This window comes from Microcaecilia unicolor, chromosome 3 (assembly GCF_901765095.1).
Source record: "Microcaecilia unicolor chromosome 3, aMicUni1.1, whole genome shotgun sequence".
In the NCBI taxonomy this organism is placed as follows: Eukaryota; Metazoa; Chordata; class Amphibia; order Gymnophiona; family Siphonopidae; genus Microcaecilia; species Microcaecilia unicolor.
In genome coordinates, this window is record NC_044033.1 from 228,423,718 (window position 1) to 228,450,435 (window position 26,718).

General features: G+C 51.2%; 1 protein-coding gene across 1 annotated transcript in view; it reads right to left on the reverse strand.

The window, feature by feature from the left end:
• Positions 1-2,051: 2,051 nt before the first annotated feature.
• LOC115466349 (butyrophilin subfamily 1 member A1-like) overlaps positions 2,052-26,718 on the reverse strand; it is a 292,649-nt gene continuing 267,982 nt past the window's right edge. Inside the window, exon 8 of the mRNA XM_030197538.1 lies at positions 2,052-2,688. Within this exon, the coding sequence (XP_030053398.1) occupies positions 2,144-2,688 (545 nt within the window). The 3' untranslated portion in view covers positions 2,052-2,143. The remainder of the gene's footprint in view (positions 2,689-26,718) is intronic.

Here is a 26,718-nt window from a genome sequence, read left to right on the forward strand (position 1 = left end):
GCTGCTCTACACAGGTACCTTTCTTTCCCCGCGAGCCTTGGCGGGCATACCCTCCGTTTCGCCCAGCAGAGAGAGTCCCTCGATCGCTCGTTCTGCAGTTCTCCCTTTCTGATTTCGAGTTCTGCCTGACTGGGGATTACCTTGGGGGGGGGGGGATCACAGATAAATTAGCAGGTTTTTATGCAGTCGGGTCAGAGCCGGTGTAAGAGGCGTCCGCTCAGCTCCACGTCATCACGTGACCCCCCCCCCCCCATGAACTTTACTTGTATTCAAGAGCACAGGGAAGGGGAATGGGAACCTCAGATCATCCCATCATCTGTTTTATCAGTGTAGAGTGTAAAATGAGAATTATAGAATGAAGGATGGATGAAGCCTAGTCAAGAACATATGCTTAATTACATTAGTATTGTTAGAAATATTGTCTAAACAAAGCACTGAAGCTGAAAGAGACCAAATTGAGGTTACTAACATCAAAACGATAAAATGTATTAAAAAACAAGTGTTGCCTTATGTGGCAAAGAAAACATTTGGGAGAAATTCCTGAATGCTCTCATACAGCTGCACAATGGCGTAGCTACGTGGGGCCTGGGGGGCCTGGGCCCCTGTAGATTTCGCCCTGGACCCCTCTGCCGACGACCCGCTCGAACCCCCCCCCCCCCCGCCGTCGATCCGCCGTCGCCTACCTTTGCTGGGGGGGGACCCCAGAAACAGAAGTCTTTTGCAAGGAAGACCGTGGCTGGTGGGGGGTTGGGGTCCCCGCCAGCAAAGGTAGGTGACGGCAGGATGGGGGGTCAACAATGGCTGGCAGGTGGCACCGGGGGGGGGGCTAAGATGTGCCCCCTCACCTCGGGCTCTGGACCTCCCTCCCGCCGAAGTCTGGCGACGCCCCTGCAGCTGCATATTAAGGTCGGCTGCAGGCTTGGAATTTGCTACTTTGCTGGCACATGACTAACCCAGAATAATAAAGAACTCGTCCTGATAAGAATTGTGATTTGAGCCGAGATTCACTGCTGTGCTCCAGAAACTAGTTGGGAGAAAATTGTATTTCATGAATATCATCACTGTAGGGGTTTCTGCATTCACAGACTCTGATCCCATCTCTGTGACTGTATCAATGAGTCTCCTCCTCACAATCTCAGGCTCTAATCCCACCTCTGTCACTATCACTGTGTCACCGAGACCCCTCCTCATATTCACAGGCATTAAACCAACCTCTGTCACTATGTCACTGAGACCCCTCCTCATATTCAGAGGCTTTAACCCAACCTGTCACTCTCACACAGGCCCTGATCCCACCTCTCACTCAGTGTTACTGAGACCCCTCATTACATTCACAGGCTCTAATCCCACCTCTCACTCTCACTGTGCTACAGAGACCCCTCCTCACATTCACAAGCTCTGATCCTACCTCTCACTATTTCTGAGACCCCTCCTCACATTCACAGGAGTTAAACCAACCTCTGTCACGCTTACTGAGACCCTGCCTCACATTCATAGGCTTTAAACCGACCTCTGTAAGTCTTACATTCTCACTGAGCCACCTCCTGACATCCATAGACTTTAACTCTCATTGTGTCACTTAGACCCCTCCTCATATTCACTGACTCTGATCCCATCTTTATCACTCTCACTATGTTATTTCAACCCCTCCTCACATTCAGACTCTAATCCCACCTCTCACTCACTGTTACTGAGACCCTTCCGCACATTCACAGGCTCTAATCCCACCTCTCACTCACTGTTTCCGAGACCTCTCCTCACATTCACAGGTTCTAATTCATCTCTGTCACTCTCACTGCGACACTCCCTGACATTCACAGGCTCTAGTCCCACATCTGTGTCACTGAGCCCCTTCCTCAAATTCACAAGTTCTAATCCCACCTCTCCAGCTGCTAATGAAATGTCATTCATTTTTTTTGAGTATTGTAAAATTATTTTATTGTCATTATTAATTTTTCCCCCACTTATTGTTTCAACAGAACATTTTCTTTACAAGGTTAGTCTACGTTTAGAAAATCAGATCACAGATTGTATATAGTGAAGTTGAACAGCACAGCTCACAAGTAACACTCTCTGATTCTTCTTATCCAGATCTCAAAAATCAACTCCCAGATTATATATCAGACCCCTGAGTCTGGCTCACTCATTCCCAGTCTGGCACTGGGCGGATTCTCAGAGCTCCTGCATTTGTACCTGCTTCATTGAGACCAGGACTGAAGAAAGGCCAGAGTTTCTCAGAGAAGTTGTCAGTGAAGGTGAAGAGATGAGATTTATTATCTGCATTGTAAAATGAGACTTTTCCTGCCTCATAGTCCAGAAAAATCCCCACTGCTTGGGGTCTCACACTCAGGGAGAGTAGGGTCCAGGAGGAGGTGCAGGCCCAGTATTTATCTCCCTCCCTCAATTTCACTGTCCAGTATCCATCCTCAGGTGTATATATGATCTCCTCCTTCCTGTTCACAGAATCTTTACAAACCCCCAATGTCCAGCCAGTCTTGTCTCCCACCTCCACCTCCCAGTAATGTCTCCCCAAGGTGAAGCTCTCACACCCCAGGACAATGACAACAAAATCAAATCTCTGGGGATTGTCCGGCAGCTTCTGTCTTGTGCCTCCATTTCTGACACTTTTCCAATCCTCAGACAGGATGAGATTGGGATGAGCAGTTTCAGGATTCAGAGTCACATTCACTGCAGAGAAGGGAGGAGAAACATTAATATGTGAAGAGATTTCACATTGGCTCTTCACATACCCACCTCTGCTCTCATTGGTAGGTTCACGTATTCAATGAGAGACACTCCATTATTGGTTATCATTCACTGACTAACTTACAGAAAAACAATGTTATTGGTTAGCATCTGTAATTTTACCCTATGGGGCTCCTCTATTGAGCAAATGGATGAAATAAAGATTCTAACTGGCTGACTCACTGACAGGCTGCATAAAACAAGTCTCCTCATTGGTCCCTCATGTTCCCATAAAGAGTAGTTACTTACCTGTAGCAGGTGTTCTCCGAAGACAGCAGGCTGCATATTCTCACATGCAGTGGCGTAGCTAGGGTAGTTGACACCCGGGGCTAGTCATTTTTTTAGCACCCCCCCCCCCCCCCAAATCCAGTACTAGGCATACCGAGAATACAAAACACTCAGGACCTATAGAGCAATTCTACCATACCATAAACAGTAATTTTTACGAGTCACACAAGGAAAAGGAAAGCATCTTAAACACTACAGTGAGCACTTGAACATCAATTCACCTATTGTAAAACGAAAACAGACAGATTAGTACAGATCATCCATCCTGCACAGTCAATGCCAACCGAAAGCCATGTCTTTTTCACAAACACAGATACATCCTAATCCACTATAGAATAAGTAATCATAAACTTTCTATTTAGACAAAAATTAAACTGAACCCCCGATGCCAGACTCTGCATACAATGCAACACCACAGAAACAGAAAATGTCCCCTAGTACTGTGCAAAATACAAAGACAGCAGATGTAAATTTGAAAAAACTAACAAATACCAATCACCACTTTACAAATTAACAAATAGAAATAAAACAAATACAGAAAATAAAATAATACCATTTTATTGGACTAATACATTTAGCTTTCAGAGGCCAAAACCTCCTTCCTCAGGTCAATACAGTATAGTACTGTTACAGTATCCTATCCTGACCTGAGGAAGTGGGTTTTCTTCTCTGAAAGTTAAGTCAAAATGTATTAAAATTAGTCCAATAAAAAGATTACCTTATTTACATGTCCTATTTATAAACATTTATTAACACAGCTACAATACTATATCCTAAAGCAAAAAAATAAAAATATATATTTTATTTACAGTTTGTTGTCTCTGGTTTCTGCTTTCCTCATCTTCTTTTCACTGTCTTCTTTCCATCCAGCATCTGTCTTCGCTCTCTGCCATCCAGTGTTTGCCCTCTCTAATGTCCCTTCCATCTACTGTCTTCCCTCTCTCTCTGCGCCTTCCATCCACATCTGCCCTCTATCTCTGCCCCTTCCATCCACCATTTGCCCCAGGCTGCCCTCTTTCTCTCTCCCCCTTCCACCCACCATCTGCCCTTTCTCTCTGCCCCTTCAATCCGTCTGCCTCCCTCTCCCATCCATCCAGGGTCTGCCCTCCCTCACACTCCCCACTTCCATCCAGGGTCTGTCCCCTCTCTCTCTGCCCGCTCTTTTCAGCCCCCTTCATTCACCACATGCTTTGCATCCCCCTTTTTCAGCCCCAGACCCATTCTCCCACCTGCCCCAGGCATGGATCCATTTTCCCTCCTGCCCCCTTGTCAGACCCCAGGTACAGCTTCAGACCCCTTCTCCCCTTTGAGCACTCCCCTCCCCAATCCCCTTCTCCCCTAAGCACCCCTCTAAGCTCCCCCACCCTCCCGAATCCCCTTCTCCCCTCTGAGCACCCAGTGACCCATCTAATCTCCCCCACCCTCCCCAATCCCCTGCTCCCCTAAGCACCCCTCTAAGCTCACCCACCCTCCCCAATCCCCTTCTCCCCTGAGCACCCCTCTAGGCTCTCCCAACCTCCCCAATCCCCTTCTTCCCTGAGCACCCCTCTAAGCTTACCCACCCTCCCCAATCCCCTTCTCCCCTGAGCACCCCTCTAGGCTCACTCACTCTCCCCAATCCCCTTCTCCCCTGAGCACCCCTCTAGGCTCACCCACCCTCCCCAATCCCCTTCTCCCCTGAGCACCCCTCTAGGCTCTCCCACCCTCCCCAATCCCCTTCTCCCCTCTGATCTTCCCCTTCCCCTGAGCCGGTCCCGTCCTGTGCCCCCTCCGTTGAGAGCTGACAGCTCTCGTCTCCTGCCGCTACCCTGCTTTTTTTTTTTAAAATCCATTGCACCGATGCAGGCAGCGCTTCCCGTCTACCCTGTGAAGAAGAAAATCGTGTCGCTGGCGTCGGGCCTTCCCTCGTTGTGTCCCGCCCTCTTCTGAGGTAACTTCCTATTTCCTCGAGGGCGGGACACAACGAGGGAAGGCCCAACGCCAGCGACGCAAATTTCTCCTTCACAGGGCAGACGGGAAGCGCTGCCTGCGTCGGTGCAATGGATTAAAAAAAAAAAAAGCAGGGTAACGGCAGGAGACGAGAGCTGTAGGCTCTCGACGGAGCACCCCCCACCCGCCGACACCCGGGGCGGACGCCCCCACTGCCCCGCCCTTGCTACGCCACTGCTCACATGTGGGTGACGTCACGTCGGCCCCAGAGGATTTCTAGCAAAATCTAAAAGTCTCTGCAACTGTGCCCTGTCACGCGGGCGACCACACTGCGCATGCGTGCGCACGACTTCCCGCCCGCTGCGAGGACACGTTCTTCAGTTGAATTCAATAGCAAAAAGAATACAACTCCTAAGGGAAGGAGGGAGGGTTGTGAGAATATGCAGCCTGCTGTCTTCGGAGAACACCTGCTACAGGTAAGTAACTACTCTTTCTCCGAAGACAAGCAGGCTAATATTCTCACATGTGGGGTATCCCTAGCCCCCAGGCTCACTGAACACAACAAACAATGGTCAATTGGACCTCGCAACGGCGAGGACATAACTTAGATTGACCTGAAACAAGAAACATCTAACTGAGAGTGCAGCCTGGAACAGAATAAAAATGGGCCTAGGAGGGTTGGAGTTGGATTCTAAACCCCAAACAGACTCTGTAACACCGACTGCCCAAATCGACTGTCGCATCGACTATGCTGCTGGAGGCAGTAGTGAGATGTGAATGTGTGGATTGATGACCATGTCGCAGCTTTGCAAATCTCTTCAATAGTGGCTGACCTTAGATGAGCCACTGACGCAGCCATGGCTCTAACATTATGAGCCGTGACATGGCCCTCCAAAGCCAGCCCAGCCTGGGCATAAGTGAAGGAAATGCAATCTGCTAACCAATTAGATATGGTGCGTTTCCCGACAACAACTCCCCTCTTGTTGGGATTAAAAGAAATAAACAACTGGGCGGACTGTCTGAGGGGGCTCGTCCGCTCCACGTAACAGGCCAATGCTCTTTTACAGACCAAAGTGTGCAGCTTGCTTTCGCCAGGGCTTGCTTGCATGAGGAGGGGGAAAGAATGTTGGCAAGACAGTTGACTGGTTCAGATGGAACTCCGACACCACCTTCGGTAAGAACTTAGGGTGCGTGCGGAGGACTACTCTGTCATGGTGAAAAGTAAGATAAGGTGCATGAACCACAAGAGCCTGAAGCTCACTGACCCTACGAGCTGACGTAACAGCCACCAAGAAAATGACCTTCCAGGTCAAGTACTTCAGATGGCAGGAATCCAGTGGCTCGAAAGGACCTGACATCAGCTGGGTGAGGACGACATTGAGATCCCATGACACTGGAGGAGGTTTGACAGGGGGCTTTGTCAAAAACAAACCTCTCATAAAGCGAACTACTAAAGGCTGTCCAGAGATAGGCTGACCTTCTACATGATGATGATAAGCACTGATCGCACTAAGATGGACTTTAACCGAGTTGGTTTTAAGACCAGACTCCGACAAGTGCAGAAGGTATTCAAGCAAGGTCTGTGTAGGACAAGAACGAGGATTCAGGGCCTTGCTGTCACACCAGACGGCAAACCTCTTCCATTTAAAAGCATAACACTTCTTAGTGGAATCTTTCCTGGAAGCAAGCAAGATTCGGAAGACACTCTCAGAAAGACCCAAAGAGGCAAAATCTACGTTCTCAACATCCAGGCCGTGAGAGCCAGAGACTGGAGGTTGGGATGCAGAAGCGCCCCCTCGTTCTGAGTAATGAGAGTTGGAAAACAGTCCAATCTACACGGATCTTCGGAGGACAACTCCAGAAGAAGGGGAAACCATATCTGACGCGGCCAGAAAGGAGCAATCAGAATCATGGTTCCGCGGTCTTGCTTGAGTTTCAGCAAAGTATTCCCCACCAAAGGTATAGGAGGATACGCATACAGGAGGCCCTCCCCCCAATGTAGGAGGAAGGCATCTAATGCTAGTCTGCCGTGGGCCTGCAGTCTGGAACAGAACTGAGGGACCTTGTGATTGGTCTGAGTGGTGAAAAGGTCTATCAAGGGGGTGCCCCACACTTGAAAGATCCTTTTGACAATAGTCATGTTCAATGACCACTCGTGAGGCTGCATTATCCTGCTCAATCTGTCGGCCAGACTGTTGTTTACACCGGCCAGATAAGTGGCTTGGAGACATATTCCATGTTGACGAGCCCAAAGCCACATCTGAACGGCCTCCTGACACAGAAGGCAAGATCCGGTACCCCCTTGCTTGTTTATGTAATACATTGCAACCTGATTGTCTGTTTGAATCAGAATAATTTGGTTGGATAGCCGATCTCTGAAAGACTTCAGCGCGTTCCAGACAGCTCGTAACTCCGGGAGGTTGATCTGAAGATACCTCTCCTGAAGGGACCAAGCTCCTTGAGTATGAAGCCCATCTACATGTGCTCCCCACCCCAGGAGGGATGCATCCGTCATCAGCACTTTTTGTGGCTGAGGAATTTGGAATGGGCGTCCCAAGACCAGATTGGATGGAATTGTCCACCAATGAAGAGAATTCCGAAAGTCGGTGGACAACTGGATCACATCCTCTAGATTCCCCGTGGCCTGAGACCACTGGGAAGCTAGGATCCATTGAGCAGATCTCATGTGTAAGCGTGCCATGGGAGTCACGTGAACCATGGAGGCCATGTGCCCCAGAAGTCTCAACATCTGCCGAGCTGTGATCTGTTGAGACGCTTGTACTCTGGAGCAGGGGCGTAGCTACGGGTGGGCCTGGGTGGGCCCAGGCCCACCCAATTTCACCTCAGGCCTGCCCACCCAAGCGCACGCACACTGCACCAGCTTAGCGACCACGGGTCCAGGGCAGAAACAGCACCCACTCTGGCTCAGCTGATGATGATCTCTCCAGACTCGCAGCAGCGAACTGGCGGGCGGCGGTAGTAAAAGCATAAAACAGCCAGGCTCCTTGACTCCGTTCCGTCCTTCGCTTTCACTTCCCTGCCCTCTCAGTGTCCCGCCTGCCTCTGATGTCATTTCCTTTTGGGCGGGACGCTGGGAGGGCAGGGAAGTGAAAGTGAAGGACGGAACGGAGTCGAGGAGCCTGGCTGCTTTATACTTTTATTGCCGCTGCCCACCAGTTCGCCGCTGCGAGTAGAGAAGGAAGAAAGCCATTTAGAAAATCTTTTTTTCTACTCCCTCGCGCAGCCGTTGCCGTTTACTCAAAACACAGCAAGCAACCCGAGCTGCTGCCTGCATCCACGTTGTCATTCTTTATTGTTGGTAAGCAGAGGGAAGGATGGGACTGGGAGGGGTGGTGAGCAGAGGGAAGGATGGGTCTGGGAGGGGTGGTGAGTACAGAGTATGGGGGACTAATGAAGTGGGTGAAAGATGGGGGAGGAATTTAGGAGACTGGGTAAGGGAGAGACAGAGGGGGGAATGGGAGTGCTGGAGATGGAATGAGAGTGCTGGAGAGGGAATGAGAGTGCTGGAGAGGGAATGAGAGGGAGATGGTCAAAGCTCAAAGGGGAGAGAGGAGAAATTGCTGGACATGGAGGGGAGGGCAGGGGAGAGAGGAGAATTGCTGGATATAGATGGATGGTGGGAGGGCAGAGGAGTTGCTGGACATGGGTGGACAGAGGGGATGGCTGGGGAGAGGAGAGTTGCTGGACATAGGTGGATGGAGGGGAGAGGAGAGTTGCTGGACATGGATGGAGGGGAGGGCAGTGGAGAGAGGAGGGTTCCTGGACATGGGTGGATGGAGGGGAGGGCAGGGAGATAATTGTTGGACATGGATGGAGGTGAAGGAAGGGAAGACAGGAAGGAGATGCACATGGATGGAGGGGAGAAAGAAGAAATTCTGAACATGGATGGAGGGGAGCAGGGACCGTCCTTAATTGTTAATTTGTACAGCGCTGCGTAACCCTAGTAGCGCTCTAGAAATGTTAAGCAGTAGTAGTAGGAAGGAGATGCACATGGATGGAGGGGAAGGGAGAGACAAGAAATGCTGACATGGATGGAGGGGAGGGAAGAGAAAGGAAGGAGATGATATGAGGGAAAAGGAAGAGAAGAGAAAAACTGCACATGAATTGAGAAAATAGGCAGAAGCTGGATCCACTGGACAGTCAAGTCTACGGAGGACCCAGCTTTTACTTACGGATGTAGAGCAAGAAATGAAGAAGAAAGGAGGAAAGTACAGAAATAAATGGAAAGGAAGCCCTGGAAACGGAGTTAAGAGGACAGATAGCAGCAGAATCAGATACTGGGCCAGCATGATAAGAAAAACAAAGTCACCAGACAACAAAGGTAGAAAAAATCATTTTATTTTCATTATAGTGTTTGGAATATGTCCACTTTGAGAATCAGGTGCTCAACATTAAAAGTTTATATTTGTTTACTTATTTATGGCATTTTATCCCACATTAAACATGAATTAGATTGGAACCTGGGATCATTTCATTTTATTTTTCCTGGAGAGAGTAATGCATTGCCTCCCCCCACCCCAGGCTCTCTCCCCGGCCATAGCCAGCTCTGCAATTTTGAGGGGAGGTGGGGGGGGGGGGCGCAGAGGTGGATCGGGGAGAGAGCCTGTTGTTAAACATTTACCAGCAAACCACTGTCTAGTGCCCACCCATCCAACCTGTTGGCCCACCCAAAAATTGACTTCTGGCTACGCCACTGCTCTGGAGACCAGAGACAGAAGGTTGTCCGCTCTGGGCTCGGGAAGATAAGCACAAGCTGTCTGCGTGCACAACAGAGCTCCTATGAATTCCAATTTCTGGAGTGGAATGAGATGGGACTTCGGGTAATTTATTACAAAGCCCAGCAGCTCTAACACCTGAATAGTCATCCGCACGGACTGCAAAGCCCCTTCCTGGGAGGTGCTCTTCACCAGCCAATCGTCCAGATAAGGGAACACATGCACTCCCAGCCTGCGTAGCGACACTGCAACAACTGCCAGGCACTTGGTAAAAACCCTGGGCGCAGACGCCAAGCCAAAAGGCAGCACACAGTACTGAAAGTGCTGTGTTCCCAGCCGAAACCGCAGATACTTCCTGTGAGCTGGAAAAATCGAGATGTGGGTATAAGCATCTTTTAAGTCCAGAGAGCATAGCCAATTGTTCTCCTGAATCATGGGAAGAAGGGTGCCCAGGGAAAGCATCCTGAACTTTTCTCGCACCAGATATTTGTTCAGGCCCCTTAGGTCTAGGATGGGACGCATCCCCTCTGTTTTCTTTTCCACAAGGAAGTACCTGGAATAGAATCTCAGCCCTTCTTGCCCTGGTGGAATGGGCTCGACCGCATTGGCGCTGAGAAGGGCGGAGAGTTCCTCTGCAAGTACCTGCTTGTGATGGGAGCTGAAGGACTGAGCTCCCGGTGGGCAATTTGGAGGTATGGATTCCACATTGAGGGTGTATCCTAACTGGACTATTTGGAGAACCCACCTGTCGGAGGTTATGAGAGGCCACCTTTGGTGAAAAAATTTCAACCTCCCCCAACAGGAAGATCGTCCGGTACGGACACAATGATTTCAGCTATGCTGCACTGGAGCCAGTTAAAAACCCATCCCTGGTTTTTGCTTTGGAGCTGCAGGGGCCTGCTTAGGCGCACGCTGTTGACGAGAATGAGCGCGCTGGGGCAGAGCCTGAACCGGCTGTCGGGAGGCAGAGGTGTACTTATGGCCCCTAGAGGCATAAGAAGCACTTCTCTTCCCCTTAAAAAACTTCCTGGAAGAGGAAGAGGATGCAGAAGGCGCCCGGCGGGAGAGAGAATCCATAGCGTTATCACGCTGGTAGAGATTATCAATCATCTCCTCAACCTTCTCTCCAAAAAGATGATCCCCCCGGCAAGGGATATCTGCAATTTTCTGCTGAGTTCTCTCCTCCAGGTTCGAGGCACGCAGCCATGAGAGTCTGCGCATCACTATACCAATCGCAGAAAATCAAGATGTCACATCGCAAGTATCATAAATGCCCCTGGACAGAAACTTGCGACACACCTTCTGCTGCCTGACCACTTGGCAAAAGGGTTCAGCCTGCTCCGGTGGGAGTGTATCTACTAAACTCTCAAGCTGCCGCACAGAGTTCCGTAAATGAATGCTCGTAAAGAGCTGGTAAGATTGGATTTTGGAGGCGAGCATACCAGCCTGAAACGCCTTTCTCCCAAAAGAATCTAAGGTTCTATGTTCTCGCCCCAGGGGCGCCGAGGCAAAGTTCCGAGAACTCTTAGCTCTTCTGAGAGCGGAATCCACAACCGCAGAGTCATGAGGCAACTGAGGCCTGATGAAATTGGGTTCCCCGTGGACCCGATACTGGGACTCAGCTTTCTTGGGAACAGTTGGGCAAGAAAGAGGCTTCTCCCAGTTCCTCATCAGCACTTCCCGGAGTGTATCGTGAAAAGGAACTGTGGTAGAAGACTTAGGTGGAGATGGGATAGTCCAGGACCTCGAGCATCTTGGCCCTGGGCTCATCCACTACCTCCACAGGGAAGGGGATGGCCTCAGACATCTCCCGAACAAAAGAGGAAAAAGACAAACTCTCTGGAGGGGAGAGTTGCCTTTGAGGCGAGGGGGTCGAATCAGATGGAAGGCCCAGAGAGTCCTCGGCAGAGAAAACTGCATGACCCTCATCCTCATCAGATGAGCTATCGTCAGATGGGGCTAAAAGCTCAGTAAGAGCCACCCTGATCTGAGCCCGTCTCGACTCGGAGGCAAGATGGCCTCGATGACGACGTTGAGAAGTCGAAGCTCCAGGAGACTCCGGTGAAGCTTCCTCCACCGATGCCAACGGAGAATCGACGTGGGAGGCAGCCGACACCGACACCGGAGCCGGTACCAGTGAAGAACGCCTCACCCCAGGTGAAAAGCTCGATGCCGCAAGAACCTCCGGTACCGACACCCCCGGCACCGATACAGGCGGCACCGACGGCACCGATGCCTCCGTCACCGAACGTAACTGATGCAGCATAGTTTCCATGAACGCAGGAAACAAGGCCTTGATGCGCTCATCCAAAGCTGCTGCCGGGAAAGGCTGTGAAGCCGATGCAGACGTCGGAGACAGAGTCTGTTGAGGTCGGGGAGCCGGTACCGGACTGCCTGATGACCTACACGTCGATACCTCCATGATAGAGGGAGAGCGATCCTCTTGGCACCGACGCTTCTCGGGTATCGAATGCCTCGATGACCCGGAGCTCCCGGTACCGTGTCGAGAAGGAGACCGATGACGGTGCCTCTTAGCCTTCGCCCGACATTGACACTCCTCGGTACCGGCGAAGCGGACGTGGAATCCACACGCCTCTTCAGGGTCGCGGTCCCGGGGAGCCTGCAAAGCAGGGGGTGCCGAGGCAGGTGGAGACCCACTCGATGCATCACTGCTCCCAGCGTGCATCGGTCTCTTGGCAGTCGGTACCGTGTCTCCTGACGCCGGCAGCGCTCTCGTCGACCCTGATGCCGACGTCGCGGTACCGGAACCAAAATACTTCCCTTTCTGGGCCTCTCGGGAAAGTAAAGTGCGCTTTTTCATTTTTTGGCACAATTTACAAGCATCCGAGCGATGGTCGGGCCCAAGGCACTGAAGGCACCAGGAGTGCGGATCAGTGCCAGAGATGGTCCGGCTGCTTGAAGCCGCTGGGTGTCTTCGAGGACATACCGGGAAAAACAGCCTCGGCTAAATCAAAAAACGCGATGGTGTCAACGAAAAAGACACAAAAAGAAGGGAAAAATTCCAGACCAAGCAACCTAACACGGTCGCGACGAAAAAGAAAGGAAACTTGAACTCGAAAAGAGTTTAAGAAGATATGGAGGGGCATAATCGAACAAAAACGTCTATCTCCATGGGCGTTTATCTCCGAGAACGGGTCCGTGAAGGGGCGGACCAAACCGCATTTTCGCAAAAAATAGACGTCCATGTTTTATTCGACAATTTGTGAGCTGGGCGTTTTTGCTTTTCAGCGATAATGGAAAATGAAAGCGCCCAGCTCAAAAACGAATAAATCCAAGGCATTTGTACATGGGAGGGGCCAGGATTCAAAGTGCACTGGTCCCCCTCACATGCCAGGACACCAACCGGGCACCCTAGGGGGCACTTTTACAAAAACCAAAAAAAAGGTAAAAGCTCCCAGGTGCATAGCACCCTTCCCTTGGGTGTTGAGCCCCCCAAATCCCTCTCAAAACCCACTGCCCACAAGTCTACACCATTACTATAGCCATAAGGGGTGAAGGGGGCACCTACATGTGGGTACAGTGGGTTTGGGGGGTTGGACGACTAAGCATTAAGCAGCACAATTGTAACAGGTAGGGGGGGATGGGCCTGGGTCCACCTGCCTGAAGTCCACTGCACCCCCTAACGACTGCTCCAGGGACCTGCATACTGCTGCCAGGGAGGTGGGTATGACATTTGAGGGTGAAAATAAAAAGTTGTGAAATATCATTTTTTGTGGTGGGAGGGGGTTAGTGACCACTGGGGGAGTCAGGGGAGGTCATCCCCGATTCCTTCCGGTGGTCATCTGGTCATTTAGGGCACTTTTTGGGGCCTTATTCGTGAAAAAACAGGGTCCAGGAAAAGTGCCCTAAATTCTGGCTACAAACGCATACTTTTGTTCCATTATCGGTGAAATGCGCCCATCTCTGTTCAGCCGATAACCACGCCCCAGTTCCACCTTCGCCACACCTCTGACACGCCCCCATCAACTTTGTCCGCATCCGCGACGGAGTGCAGTTGAAAACGTCCAAGTTCAGCTTTCGATTATACCGTGTTATTCATTTTTGTGAGATAAACGTCCATCTCCCGATTTAGGTCGGAACTTGGGCGTTTTTCTCGTTCGATTATAAGCAGGATAAGGAAGAACTAAACTGAAAACTAAGTTTTTCTATTTTTAAACAAAATATCGTAAGATAGAACTCGAGAGACTTAACTCCTGGGGCTGAGGACAACTCGAAGCTCTTCAACTCCGTGTCACCTCAGACGCAGACAAAAAAGAACTGAAGAACTTGTCCTCGCGGCGGGCGGGAAGTCGTGCGCACGCATGCGCAGTGTGGTCGCCCGCGCGACAGGGCACAGTTGCAGAGACTTTTAGATTTTGCTAGAAATCCTCCGGGGCCGACATGACGTCACCCACATGTGAGAATATCAGCCTGCTTGTCTTCGGAGAACACAATGCAGTAGTTCAGCTCACTCAACTCTCACTGATCCCTATAGGCTGCAGTTCTGGTGTTAGAGCTCCTCCAACTGATGAATAATTAGTATAGCATCCACTGTGGGATTTATTAGCTGGGTTTGTTCCCCAGTTTTTTCCTTTTGAACTATTTCTCCATTTGTCATATACGTTTTGAGCAGTTATTTGTATTCCTAAAGCCCCTCAAAGATTAAAAAAAAATGAATCACATTGTACATAATAAATTATTCCACATTCAGCATGTGTCATTTTGAAGCAATGGCATCAAAAAATTATTAAAATTTAAGATTTTCCAAAAAGTAAGGATAATACAAACTATTACAAAAACACATTCTTGGTTTTATAGGCCATTTTTCTATGCAGCAGCTTTCTATAGAAAAAGAAATTAACCCAATTTTACATGGAAATTAAAACACAAATTTATGTGCCTGAACTGAAACTGCTGATCCTGTAAAATTTCTTGTCATTTGCTTTCAAAGGGGGAGCTGTGTTAGGGGTCCTTTTACTAAAGCTTAGCACATGATAATGGAATTAGCGCGCTAAATGCTAAGAAGCCCATAGGTATAAAATAAGATTCTTAGCATTTACCTCATACTAATTCCATTAGAGAACTCTAAATGTGCGCTAAGCTAGGTTTACCACATTTTGTCCCCCAAAGAGGAGGACACATACCCCCCACCACACCCACCCCGCCCCTTTCACACCCTTGCTCCACCCCCGTCACACCCTCGCTCCACCGATGCATTTTCCCCTCCCCCCTGTCACCCCTTCACCCCCCCTTCCCGTCACCCCTCCCCTTACCTTACTACTGTCCTGGTGGTCTAGTGACCTCTTTCCTGCCCGGATCGCTGCCCTGCATACATCCTTCCTGTTGCTGATCTCGGCGCCGATTCAAAATGGCCACCGAGAGTTGAAGTCTTGCGAGGTCACTTCAACTCTCGATGGCCATTTTGAATCAGCGCCGAGATCAGCAATAGGAAGGATGCATGCAGGGCAGCGCTCCGGGCAGGAAAGAGGGGGCTCTTTCCTGCCCCGAAGGCGGAAGAGGTCACTAGACCACCAGGGCAGTAGTAAATAAGGGGAGGGGAGGCTAGCAATCTGCCCATTTGTCCAGATTTCTGGAAAAACGCCCACCAGCCTGCCCGTTTGTCCAGAAATCTGGACAAACGGGCAGATTGGCAAAACCTGCCCGGTTGCCCGGACATGTCCTCAAAAAGAGGACATGTCCAGGTAAATCCGGACATATGGAAACCCTACGCTAAGCTTTAGTGAAAAGACCCCATAGTCTGGTGGAGTCCTCAATAAACTAGTGTTTAGACTTAACTTTCAAGGACGTGCATGTGACAAAGTGGACCCCAGTCCTTGAAAGATCATGGCTTAAATTCATTTTTCTTTAAGGTGCCACCTGTGTGTCATTTGTCATATGACAAATTTCCTGTCCTCTGAGCTCTGTAATGAGACTGACTGTGTCATGTCTCACTGTTCTGTGACTGCCAGCTCAGATCATCTCACTTCAATTATTAAATCTAATTTTTATCACTTGGTAATTTTGCAGAGACTGCACTACAGACCACATGGGATGTGTCCTTCTACAGCTGATGTGATCAGACTATTAAACATCACTAAATATTGGCATCTCCATTGTACAATAATATCAACTTACTGAAGAACACATTTTTAGCTTTGTATGACATTTTCTTCACAGATGAACAAGGGAGATGCGGGCAGACATCATGGTGATGTCAGTGATGGAAACAGTGTGCCGGTGCTCTCCTCCAACTCAGCGAAGCCTTTGAGACTCCTCTGGACATGCATGAGTGTTCCCATATCAGCACCAGTGGTTTCTCTAGGCAGAAATATTTTGGGTGGCAACAGGTGAACAAGCTAGGAAGGGGGGGGGGGGGTGAGAGGGGGGAATGAAAGTGACATTTTTGTACATCATAGCCACTACCACATCAAACCCACCTTCTCCTACACTTTCTTTTTTTAAAATTTGTATGAAGTCTTTATTAACAGTTCTGGCACAGAGGAAAAACAGAAACAAGCAACCATGTGTAACAAAAGAGTCTGCCAAGTTAAGCATATGCGAGAAACATGGGTAACAATACAAGGTCAAAACAGGGTTCCCTCCAGCCCCAACCAGGCAAAAGTTACCATATAGAACATCAAAACTTTTTAAAGAATTTACATAATAAGAAAAGTTAACCCCCCCCCCCAACTATCACCTCCTAGGCCCTCTCCCTCTTCACAAACCCAGAAGGTGTAAACACCCCCCCCCCCCCCCCCGCCCAGGTGTAGTCCAATACAGTCCGAGCAAGGAAATTTCAAGCAAGAACAGTGAGAAGTAAAAGGCGCCCAGATGACTTCCCATTTATGTATCTGATGCCTATGCTCTGCTATTAACCGCTCCATTTCACAAATGTACCACAGCATATTGATCCACTTCACCAGTGGAGGGACAGATTGTTGCTTCCAGTGTGCTGCTGTGAGCACTCAAGCAGCACACATGGCGTGTCGCACCAAAGTTGCTTGAGGAGATTTTAACCCTGGGACCTTCTTGGGAAAAAGGAAAAACATTGGCGACCAAGGGATGGTGCGTCCCAACCACCTCTGCAATCTGTATTGAACTGCTTTCCAAAAAGCACAAATTTTAACACAAGCCCACCACATGTGGCTCATTGTACCAATTTCTCCACAACCCCTCCAACACATACCCGAAAAGCCCGAGTAAATGCGTCAAAGGCGAGCAGGTGTTAGGTACCAACGAAACAATACTTTTATAGCATTCTCTTTAAAAGGTACATAAAGCGACACCTTTGCCAGTGCCCTTTCCAATACCCCTCACTCATTCTCTCCCAATTCCAAGCCCAGCTCGTACTGCCAATTCTGTCTATGCAATCTGTATATTGGAGATTGTGAACACAAGTGTTTATACAAACAGGTGATCAAGCCTCTTGTGGACTTGGAGTCCTCACACAGGGCCTCCAAAAAGGAGTCTTTCCGTAAAATTGCAGAGCGAATAGTAACATAGCATAGTAACATAGTAAGTGACGGCAGAAAAAGACCTGTACGGTCCATCCAGTCTGCTGAGGAGGAAGGAGGTGTTTTAGAGAGCTCTGCTGACTTCCAGTGGAAAGGGAGTGAGACCTAGCTCCCTCCCCAAAGATGAGGAGGGTCCCTGGGGAGAAGGCCTCAGGAAAGTCCCAGGCTATGGGGCCTCCTGGGGCCCGGGACCAGAAGGCCGAAAGGAGTGGCTCTCTCCCTGGTTTGACTACCGGGAGAAGGGAAAGGAGTCCAGTGGACCGAAGGGAGAAGCAGCCCAGTGGAGGCCACCAGAGCATTTCCCCCTCCATGGCCCAGCTTGCGGAAGGTAAGCGAGAAGACAGTGGAGGGGGGAGGAAGATAGTACAGGCCCCAGAAGGGCGCTTCCAAGGAAGGGAGAAGGAAGAGGCGATGGAAGTTTGCCAGAAGCCTTTGCTGGAGGCAGCTGAGAGTGAGAGTGAGGAGAGTGGATCGTCAGATGAGGAGTTCCTTGAAGTGAGCTATGACCCTGATGATCCAGCAAGTAGTGTGGTAAATATTGTAAGACGAATTAAGCTGGTGGAAAAAGAAGTAGTGGAGCTAGGAAAACGTCTGAAAATGGCAAGAACTATGTGTAAATTTGCCCCAGCGGAGCACAGACAAATGTATGTTAAAGAGGAAGCCCGGATATCAAAGTTGTTGGGGAAAAAAGAACACTTGTTGAACTGTTTAAAAAAGGGCTCTGTGAATCCTTTGAGGGAGCTCTATGTTAACCGAGAAAGGATGGCTTCAATACCACAGTCTGGGGGTTCAGGAACACTACAGTTGCAGCAAGCTTCAGTGTCTTCAGCAGCATTAGACTCAAAAGAGTTGTCTGGGTTCAGAGGTGACCCCACTTTAAAATACATGAGACAGTTGGCAACACAGTCTAGAGCACTTACCCAGCAGCCAGAGGATAAGGAGGCAGCGGCAGGACATGGCTCTGAGGTGGGGGCTGGAGTAGAGATCCTACCTGTGGAGGGGAGGACAGAACTCAGTAACTTTTCAAAACTCCAGATAATGGAGGCAGCAGAGGGAGACGCAGGTAGCAGCCTGTTTTCTACAGAGGTGGTGGTCGAAGTCTCAGAGGGCTTACCTGCAGTTGTGCAAACAGCAGAGACAGTTGCCGTGAAGGAGGCCCTGTTGGAAAAGGGTCAGCAGAGGCAGACTCCGGTATTTTTGGCTGGGTCTGCAATGACTGAAGTGGAAACCGAAGCAGCATGGCATCTGGAGAAGCCCCGCCCACGAAGTCCGGGAGCAGGGGAGGTCTTCCCTGAGCATGGAGTAGCTGGCGGTTTACAGGAGAGGGGTCGGAGAGAGAGGAATAGGAGCGGGCAGCAGCTGGGAGCTCATTTGACCAGCTGTCCATTACAAGAGGTGAAATCGGGGGGGTGCTAACAGCCAGCCTGTGGCGGAATCAGGAACAGACAAGCCATGCCCCCGGGAAGCGCCAGCCATTGGGAGAACGCAGGAGGGACTGCACCAGAAGCAAGGGGGAAGTAACCCGATTGTTGAGAGACTTTCGTTGACTACAGAAGTGGACATGGCAAGTCTAACAGATGTGCAGCAGGTGGTGGAGCAGACCTGCCAGCAGGACGGCTGGGAGCGAGGAGCCAAGGGGAGCGGCGGAGTTCCGGAGGCTTCGCCCCTGGTGCCGGAGGTTGGAGGGAGTTCGGGGGCAGAGCGAGCAGGGAGTCTGGTATCGCCAGCTGCAGACCTGACTGGGCAGGTGCCAGAGTATCGCCAGGAGACAGAGGAGAGGAGGCGATTAGCCCAGAGGCTGGAGCCTGCAGTGGCAGGGACGAGCAGGGATGTTCCAGGAAGTGGAGATGGGCAGGACAATCAGTTGGAGGCAGCCCAAGCCGCAGAACTGACTATGGACGTTGCTGGATGTTTGTCTGAGAGGGAAGGGGACGGGGGACAACGGGAGGGGGAGGGGGCGGTGGATATTGAGGAAGGGAGAGGGATGAGGGGAGGGGCAGAGGGACAGAAGGGGGGGGAGGCAGAGGGAAGGGCTGGAACAAGTGTGGAGGGGGGGCGGTGGGGGCTGGGGTCCAAGTCCTTTGCGGCAGTAGTCCAGGGAGGGGGAAGGAGGGAGGGGGGGAGATCGGGTGGTTTTGAGGGCCCAGGGAGGGGTTGGGGGGGAGCGGGGACAGGGGGTGGACAGCTGCCTAAGCGGCGAAATGTGGTACAGCTCAAATGGATAGGGGAGGGGGCAATGCCCTCCAGGGATCGGGTCTTGAGGCTGGTGATGGGGATGGGGTTTATACCCGAGGACTTTTACGCGTGTATACACCCCATCAACATCCCAGAATATGACTTGAGCTTCATGACCCAGAGGGGGATGGAAATATTCTGGGAAAGGTACGAGGGGGTGAGGGGAAAGGGGGAGTGGCGGGACCTCAGGGCCATTCCAGTCAGCAAGCCGGACCTGGTGCAGATCACCCTGCTCGTGAGAAATGAGTCTATCTCTGGGGCAGATTTAGCCTACTGGCTACAGAGGTACGCGGAGCTGAGATCCCCACTTACAAAGTTACCGGATCCAAGCAGGGTTTGGGCAGGAGGTTGGGGAGCCCTGGTCAAATTGAGACAGGAGAGCCATGTGGTCCAGCACATTCCTTCGGCTGCCTTTATCGGTCGTGACAGGATACTGTGCTTTTACAAGGGGCAGCCGCGGCAGTGCTTCAGATGTGGTTCGTTTAGGCACTTCAGCATGTCATGCCCAGTGGTAAAGTGTGGAAGATGCGGGGATCAGCATGCCACAGAGGACTGCACCGCGATCAGGTGCAACCTCTGCGGCGGGTTAGGCCATGCATATCGGAACTGCCCTAGGGCGGCCCATAACGAGTGGGATATGTGGGGGAAGGGACGGGGAGGGGGGGTAATGGAGGAGGGGATAGGGCAGGGGGTGATAGGCAGGGAGGGGCAAGGGGAGGAGAAGGAGGGGATGCAGGAGGGGGGGCGGCAGGGGGCTGGGTCAGGAGTGGAGCAGGGGGGAGAGGGGGAGTGGGTACAAGTGCCACAGAGGAAAGGGAAGTTTCGGAGGGGGGGGAAAGTAGGGGTGGGCAGGGAGGGGTCGCTGCAGGGGAAGAGGGGGGGGAACAGATTTCAGGTGTTGGAGGAGGAGGAGGAGGATAGGGAGGTTGGGAGGGAGGAGGAAGAACAGGGGAAAGGAGAAGAGGTGGAGTTAATGGAGGAAGAGGGGGCGGCAGGGGGGATTGGAGAGGGCAAACGGAAATATGAGGAAGCACTGGAGGAGGGTACTGGTGGTAGGAAGAAGGGCGGGAAGGCTCTGGGGGGAGGGGGAGGGGTGAGGGAGGAGGAAGAGGGAAGGAAGGGAGGGAGGGGAAAGGGGAGTAAGAGGAAAGCTGAGGGGGCCGGGCAGGTGGTGAAGGCCCAAGTGCAGGCTTGGGGGGACAGAGTGGAGCTAGAGGAGGATCTGGAGGACTTGGAGGACTTGGGGGAGGTGGAGGACTCGGAGGAGGAGGTAGGGGGCGGGGGTGAAGAGGGGAGAGGGAGGGATCAGGGGGTGGGTCCGGATAGAGCAAAGAAGAAAGGAAGGAAGAAAGGGGGAGGGGGGGGTAAGGTGCAGACAGGACGGCTGCAGGGGGGGGGAGGGGGATCTGGCAGGGGATGATGTAGACCGCATAGCAGAGGACCTGCTTCAGGGTAAGAAGGGGGTATCCCAGGAGATAAGGAAAGAAGTTGGGAGTGAGCAGACCCGTGACTCGCAATGAGGATGGCAGGCTTAGTGTTGACATTTGCCACGCTGAATGTGGCCAGCATCGCCTCTCCGAAGAAGCAGTGTTTAGCGTATGACTGGTTCGCGAGGGTCCAAGCAGATTGCTTCCTGCTCCAGGAGACTCGGCTGCGGTCCATTGAGGTGATCAGGCGGGCAAGGCGGGCCTGGAAGTGGGGTCCCTCGGTGTGGGGGGTGGGGGGGGGAGAGGTATGGTGGGGTGGGGATCTTATTTAAGTCCCACCGGGTGAATATTCAGCGAGTGGTGGAGCTGGGGGTGGGGAGATGTCTTGTTGTGGATGCGATTTGGGAGGATAGAGCACTGAGGGTGGTGAATGTGTACGGGCCCCAAAGCAAGAAGGAAAGGGTGCTCCTCTTTGGGAAGATCAAGCCCTACCTATACACTTCGCGCCAAGTAGTCTGGGGGGGAGATTTTAACACCATATTGCGGAAAAAGGATAGTGGGGGACGATCGGTACAGGTGGGCTATGATGGGGTGAGGCTGGCAGGGATCATGCGGGAGGCGGAGCTGGTAGACGCGCATGTGGCCTTCTGTGAGGAACAGGAGGGGTTCACGTTCTTTCGAGGGCAGTGTAAAAGTAGAATCGATAGATTCCTGGTAAAGAAGGGGGTTTGTCTGGGGGGTCCACGAACCGTGGACGTGGACTTTTCAGACCACCACATGGTCCTCCTTCAGGTGGGGGGGGCGGCAGCGCAGAGGCCAGGGAGGGGGTTATGGCGACTAAATTTAAAGTGGTTAGGTAGCGAGCAGGTGCGGGAGGAGTACCGCCGGTTTTTGGAAGATCAGGTGTCAGTGCAGGGGGCATTTCAGTCATTGGGGGAGTGGTGGGATACAGTGAAAAGACGAACGCGGGGATTCTTTCTCAGACAGGCGAGAAGGGAGGGGAGGGAAAGGACAAAGTTGGGCATGGCAATAAAGAAAAAGAGGGACACATTGATTTCACAAGGGGGGAGGGAGGAAGAAATACATGATCTCCAAGCACTCCTGGAGCAGGTACAGTACAACCGCTACACCTCCTTGGTGTATGAGCGGGACTTCGGGAAAATGTGTAGCCCGGACCCCTTCGCATGCTGCCGGGAGCGGAGGGCGCGCAGGGTGATGGAGGGGGTGCGGGATGCACAGGGGGTCCTGCAGGACACCAAGGAGGGGATTCTGGGGGCAGTGAGGGACCACTTTGCGGCGTTCCTTTCAGCCCAGCAGATTGATATGGAGCAGATGGAGTGTTATGTGGAAGGAACCCCGGGGATAGGTCACGGGGGACCCCAGCTTCAGGCCCTCTTGAACCCGTGGACAGAACAGGAGGTGGAGGAAGCCATCGGGGCGCTCCACAGGAAGACCTCGCCGGGGCCGGATGGGCTAACAACTGAGTTCTACCAGGCCTTTAAGGAGCAGCTGGTGCCGATCCTGGTGAGGGTATGGGGGGCAGCCCAGTTGGAGGGTTCCTTGCCTAGTTCCTTGACAGAGGCGGCTCTTATCCTACTAAGTAAGGGGAAGGACCCGGCGATGCTGGCCAACTGGCGGCCTATAGCACTGCTTAATACGGATCGAAAAATCTTCGCGCGAATGCTATTCCAGAGAATGAGGCAGGTGTCTGGGGATTTGCTAGCAGCCTCGCAAGCATGTGGGGTTAAAGGGAGAGGGGTCTTGGAAGCTGCAGCGTGGGTGCGGGAGGGGGTAGAACGCAGTAGAGTGGGAGGGCATGGTAGGCTGTTGGTAACACTCGACCAGGAAAAAGCGTTTGATAGAGTGCAGTGGGGTGTCCTATGGAGCATTCTGGAGCGCTATGGGTTTCCGAAGGGTTGGATAGAGCAATTACAGCTACTCTATCGGCATGCGGGGTGTTTTCCCCTGGTTAACGGGTGGAGAGGGCAGGGGTTTGAGGTAGGGGCAGGGGTCCGACAGGGGTGCCCACTCAGCCCGCTGTTGTATGCATACGCCATCGACCCTTTTATAAGACGGCTGGAGAAGGGGGGGGCGGAGGGGCTGGAAGGGGTGGAGGTGGGGGACAATAACCAGTTAAGGGTCGTGGCGTATGCAGATGACGTTACAGTGTGGGTAGCGGACCAGAGGGAGGGAGGTAGATTGCAGAACCTGATCCAGGAATACTCGCAGGCAACAGCGTCGCAGGTCAATTTTCAAAAGTCCAATAGCCTGTGGGTTGGGGATCAGGGGCTGCAATTTGAGTTGGGAGGTAGGTTTCCTACAGCTGTGGAACGTATACGGGTCTTGGGAATATACTTCGAGAAGGGGGATTATAGGCTCTACAACTGGGATAGGTGTCTCCAAGAAGTGAAGGGGAGGGTGGATAGATGGAAGGGGTGGAAAATGACCATGGGGGAGCGGGTACAGCTCATCAAGGCACACTTAGTTCCTTTGTTTCTGTTCGTCAGTTACATCTGCCTGCTGCCGGAGAGCCGGTACGCGGCCTTGTATGGGGTGTTCTTCCGGCTGCTCTGGGGCAACAGGACGAATCCGGTAAAACGGAATGTTACCTATCTGTCTAGGAGGGGGGGGGGGGGTGGGCATGATAAACCCAGTCCTGTTTTTCAGCGCTTTGTTCCTGCAGTTCAATCTGGGGAGGGCGGTAGGGCGGGAGCCACCGGGGTGGGCTAGGAGTGTCCTGCAGTGGTGGCCGAGATATTGGGACCTATGGCGGGAGGGGGGGAGGGTAGTGGCACTGCGAAGGGGGGCTCCGGGGGGGGTGAGTTATTGCAAGACCCTAGTGAAATTGGTGAGGGTGTGGGGGCTGACGGTGGGGGAGGTGAAGGCAGGACAACGGGGGGTCTGGATGGACAGAGTACGGGCGCAGGTGTTCTCAGCTCCTCTGGCGCTGAGGGACGCGCCGGCCCCACGGATGCAGCAGGGGTTACGGTTGATTGCTTCGAACCGCATCCCGGTGAAGTATAAAGACCTGGCGTGGCTGTCCTTTCACGGTAGACTGTACGTCCGAGGAAATTTGAAATATCGCAATGTGCGGGATAGAGGGTGCCCACGGGAGGAATGTGCTGGAACTGAAGAGACGATGGAGCATTTCCTGGTGAGGTGCCCATTTACAGTCCAGGTCTCTGACCGGGTTTCCTCGTTGCTGCAGATCCCCAGTTTCCGCAACTACAGCTATGCGGACTGGGTGTATGGCCCAGAGGGTGGAGAGGGACGCGGGGATCCGGTAACACGCTTTCTGATTTCGGTGATATTGCGGTACTGCCTCTGGATGGCGCGCTGCAGGGTGTCCCTGTACCAGGAGGTCCGGCCGGCGGAGGTAGTCAGCTGGGATGTGGTAAGGGCGGTGCAGGAAGCGGCGAAGTGGGAAAGGGTGGAAAAAGGGGTGGGGGTGGCTTCGAGGTGGTGGAGACACGTGAGGCTTAAGCCGCCATGAGGGGACATGCTTCACAGGGGATTGTGTGCCAGTTGTCTGAAGGGGTTGTGGGGGGTCGGGGGGGGGGGGGGTTGATCCATTGTATTATTGAGGAGGGGGTGTACATAGATAGGCAGACCATGTCTAGCTAGGAGCCTGGGGTTTGATTTGCATGTCCGGTTTTTTTCTTTGGTCTTTCTAATAAACAGTTTCCACTGTACTATTGAGGAGGGGGAGGGGGTGTACATAGATAGGAGGACCGTGTATAGCTAGGGGCTTGTTTTTGATTTGTATGTTATTTGTTTTTAGTTTTTTCCAATAAAAAGAGTTTTCCAGTCTGCCCAACAAGATAAACTCATATGTGCTACCTTATATGTATACCTGACCTTGATTTGTATCTGCCATTTTCAGGGCACAGACTGTAGAAGTCTGCCCAGCACTAGCCCCGCCTCCCAACCACTAGCCCCACTCCTAACCACCAGTGCTGCCACCCAATCTCTGCTAAGCTTCTGAGGATCCATTTCTTCTGAACAGGATTCCTTTATAGTAGCCGAGGAAAGAAAATGGGATATCTGAAGGCAAGCATATCTATCTTTTGGCACAAAAGGAAATTTCTCCTGTAAGGAGGGAATAGAATGGAATCCTTGTCGAAAAATTGTCCCCAAGTCCTAAGACCCTCAGAATACCAGCGGGCGAATATCCCCCGACCACTGTCAGGGGGAAAAAGAGGATTAAAGGTTATGGGCGAAAGATGTAACAATATGCAGGCCTGACTGAGAAAGAGACTATCCCAATAATGAAAGGCGGTGTAAATCAGAGGGCACAGCCCCTCCCCAAGATGTCTATGTTTACTTGGGAGCCACATAAGAGCACCCAGTGGCCTGGGGCCTAATGAAAACTGTTCCAAGTGTACCCAGAGTTTGTAGGGCTGTGCCTGGTACCATTCTAAAGCTGCATGCGCTCGAGCTGCTCTCTAATACTAGTAAAGGTTAGGGACCCCCAAGCCCCCTCCCCCGCCTCTTGTCCTGGTACAGGAAAGATCTAGGTAAACGCGGACGCCTACCCAACCACATAACACGTATAAAATGATCTTGTAGCTTAGAGAGAAACCCCCCTGGACATGTTCAAGGAAGAACTTGAAACAAGTAGAGTAAGCAAGGAAGGATGTTCATCTTAACTGTAGTTATATGGCCAAACCAGGAGAGGGCTAGGTCTTCCCAACGATCAAGATCTCCAATGATAGCTTTAAGCAGGCCCGTATAGTTCGCTGAGAATAAATCAGAGAAGTGTGAGGTCAGGAGTATCCCCAGATATCGAAGCCCCCTTGTGGCCCAACGGAAGGGAAAGGAGGCCTGCAGTGAGTCCAATAACTGCTTAGGTAAGGTAACATTCAAGGCCTCTGATTTATTCATGTTGATTTTAAACCCAGAGACAGCTGAGTACTCATTAATAACCTGCAAAAGATTAGGGAGTGAAGTTAATGGTCGAGTAATAAACATCAGTACATCGTCCACAAAAAAAGGCCAGCTTATTATCTTGATTTGCAAAGTGGATATTTGAGATATCGGGATTCAAGTGCACTTTCAACGTGAAAGGTTCCATAACCATCGCAAAGAGCACTGGAGATAGGGAGCACCCCTGATGAGTATCTCTAAACAAGGAGAACAAAGCAGAGTTTACCCCATTTATTCTAACACAAGATTTAGGAGAGTTATAAAAGGCCTGAATCCAGTCTCAAAGAGAAGGGCCTACCCCAAAGTGTTCCAAAACTCGATACATAAATGGCCAATGGACCCTGTCGAAAACCTTCTCTGCATCAAGACTAAGAAGGCACATAGGGATCTGGGCATGTTTAGAGAAATATAACAGATCTACGGCTCTTCTAACGTTATCCATGGCTTGATGATAAGTTACAAACCCCACTTGATCTGGGTGTATAACAGATGGCAAAACAATTGCAAGGCGATTTATGAGTACCTTTGCTAGTGTGACCCCACATCCAAGGGTGAAAAGTATATCCTACTATTCCCAGATTAATACCTCAGATATACTTCACCAAAACGGAGGTAAAGGACCAAATATTGTCACTAACCTCGCCGTCCTATTTCAAATATAGGAGGGGAAGAAATTTAAAGTAAGTAACTCAATTAGGCAGATGTTATACTTTTAAAATAAAATTTACTAAAATTGTTAATTTAACATTAACTCTTTACTATACTTAACAATGTTTTTCTTGTTCTGTAGACTATCATACCAACTCTTCAAAACACTCACAGAAGACGTATCAGATAAGTATTCTTTTCCTTTGATAAACAAAATTTTTGTTCTAACATATATTCAACATTTCTATATTGCTCTAAAATATTTTAATT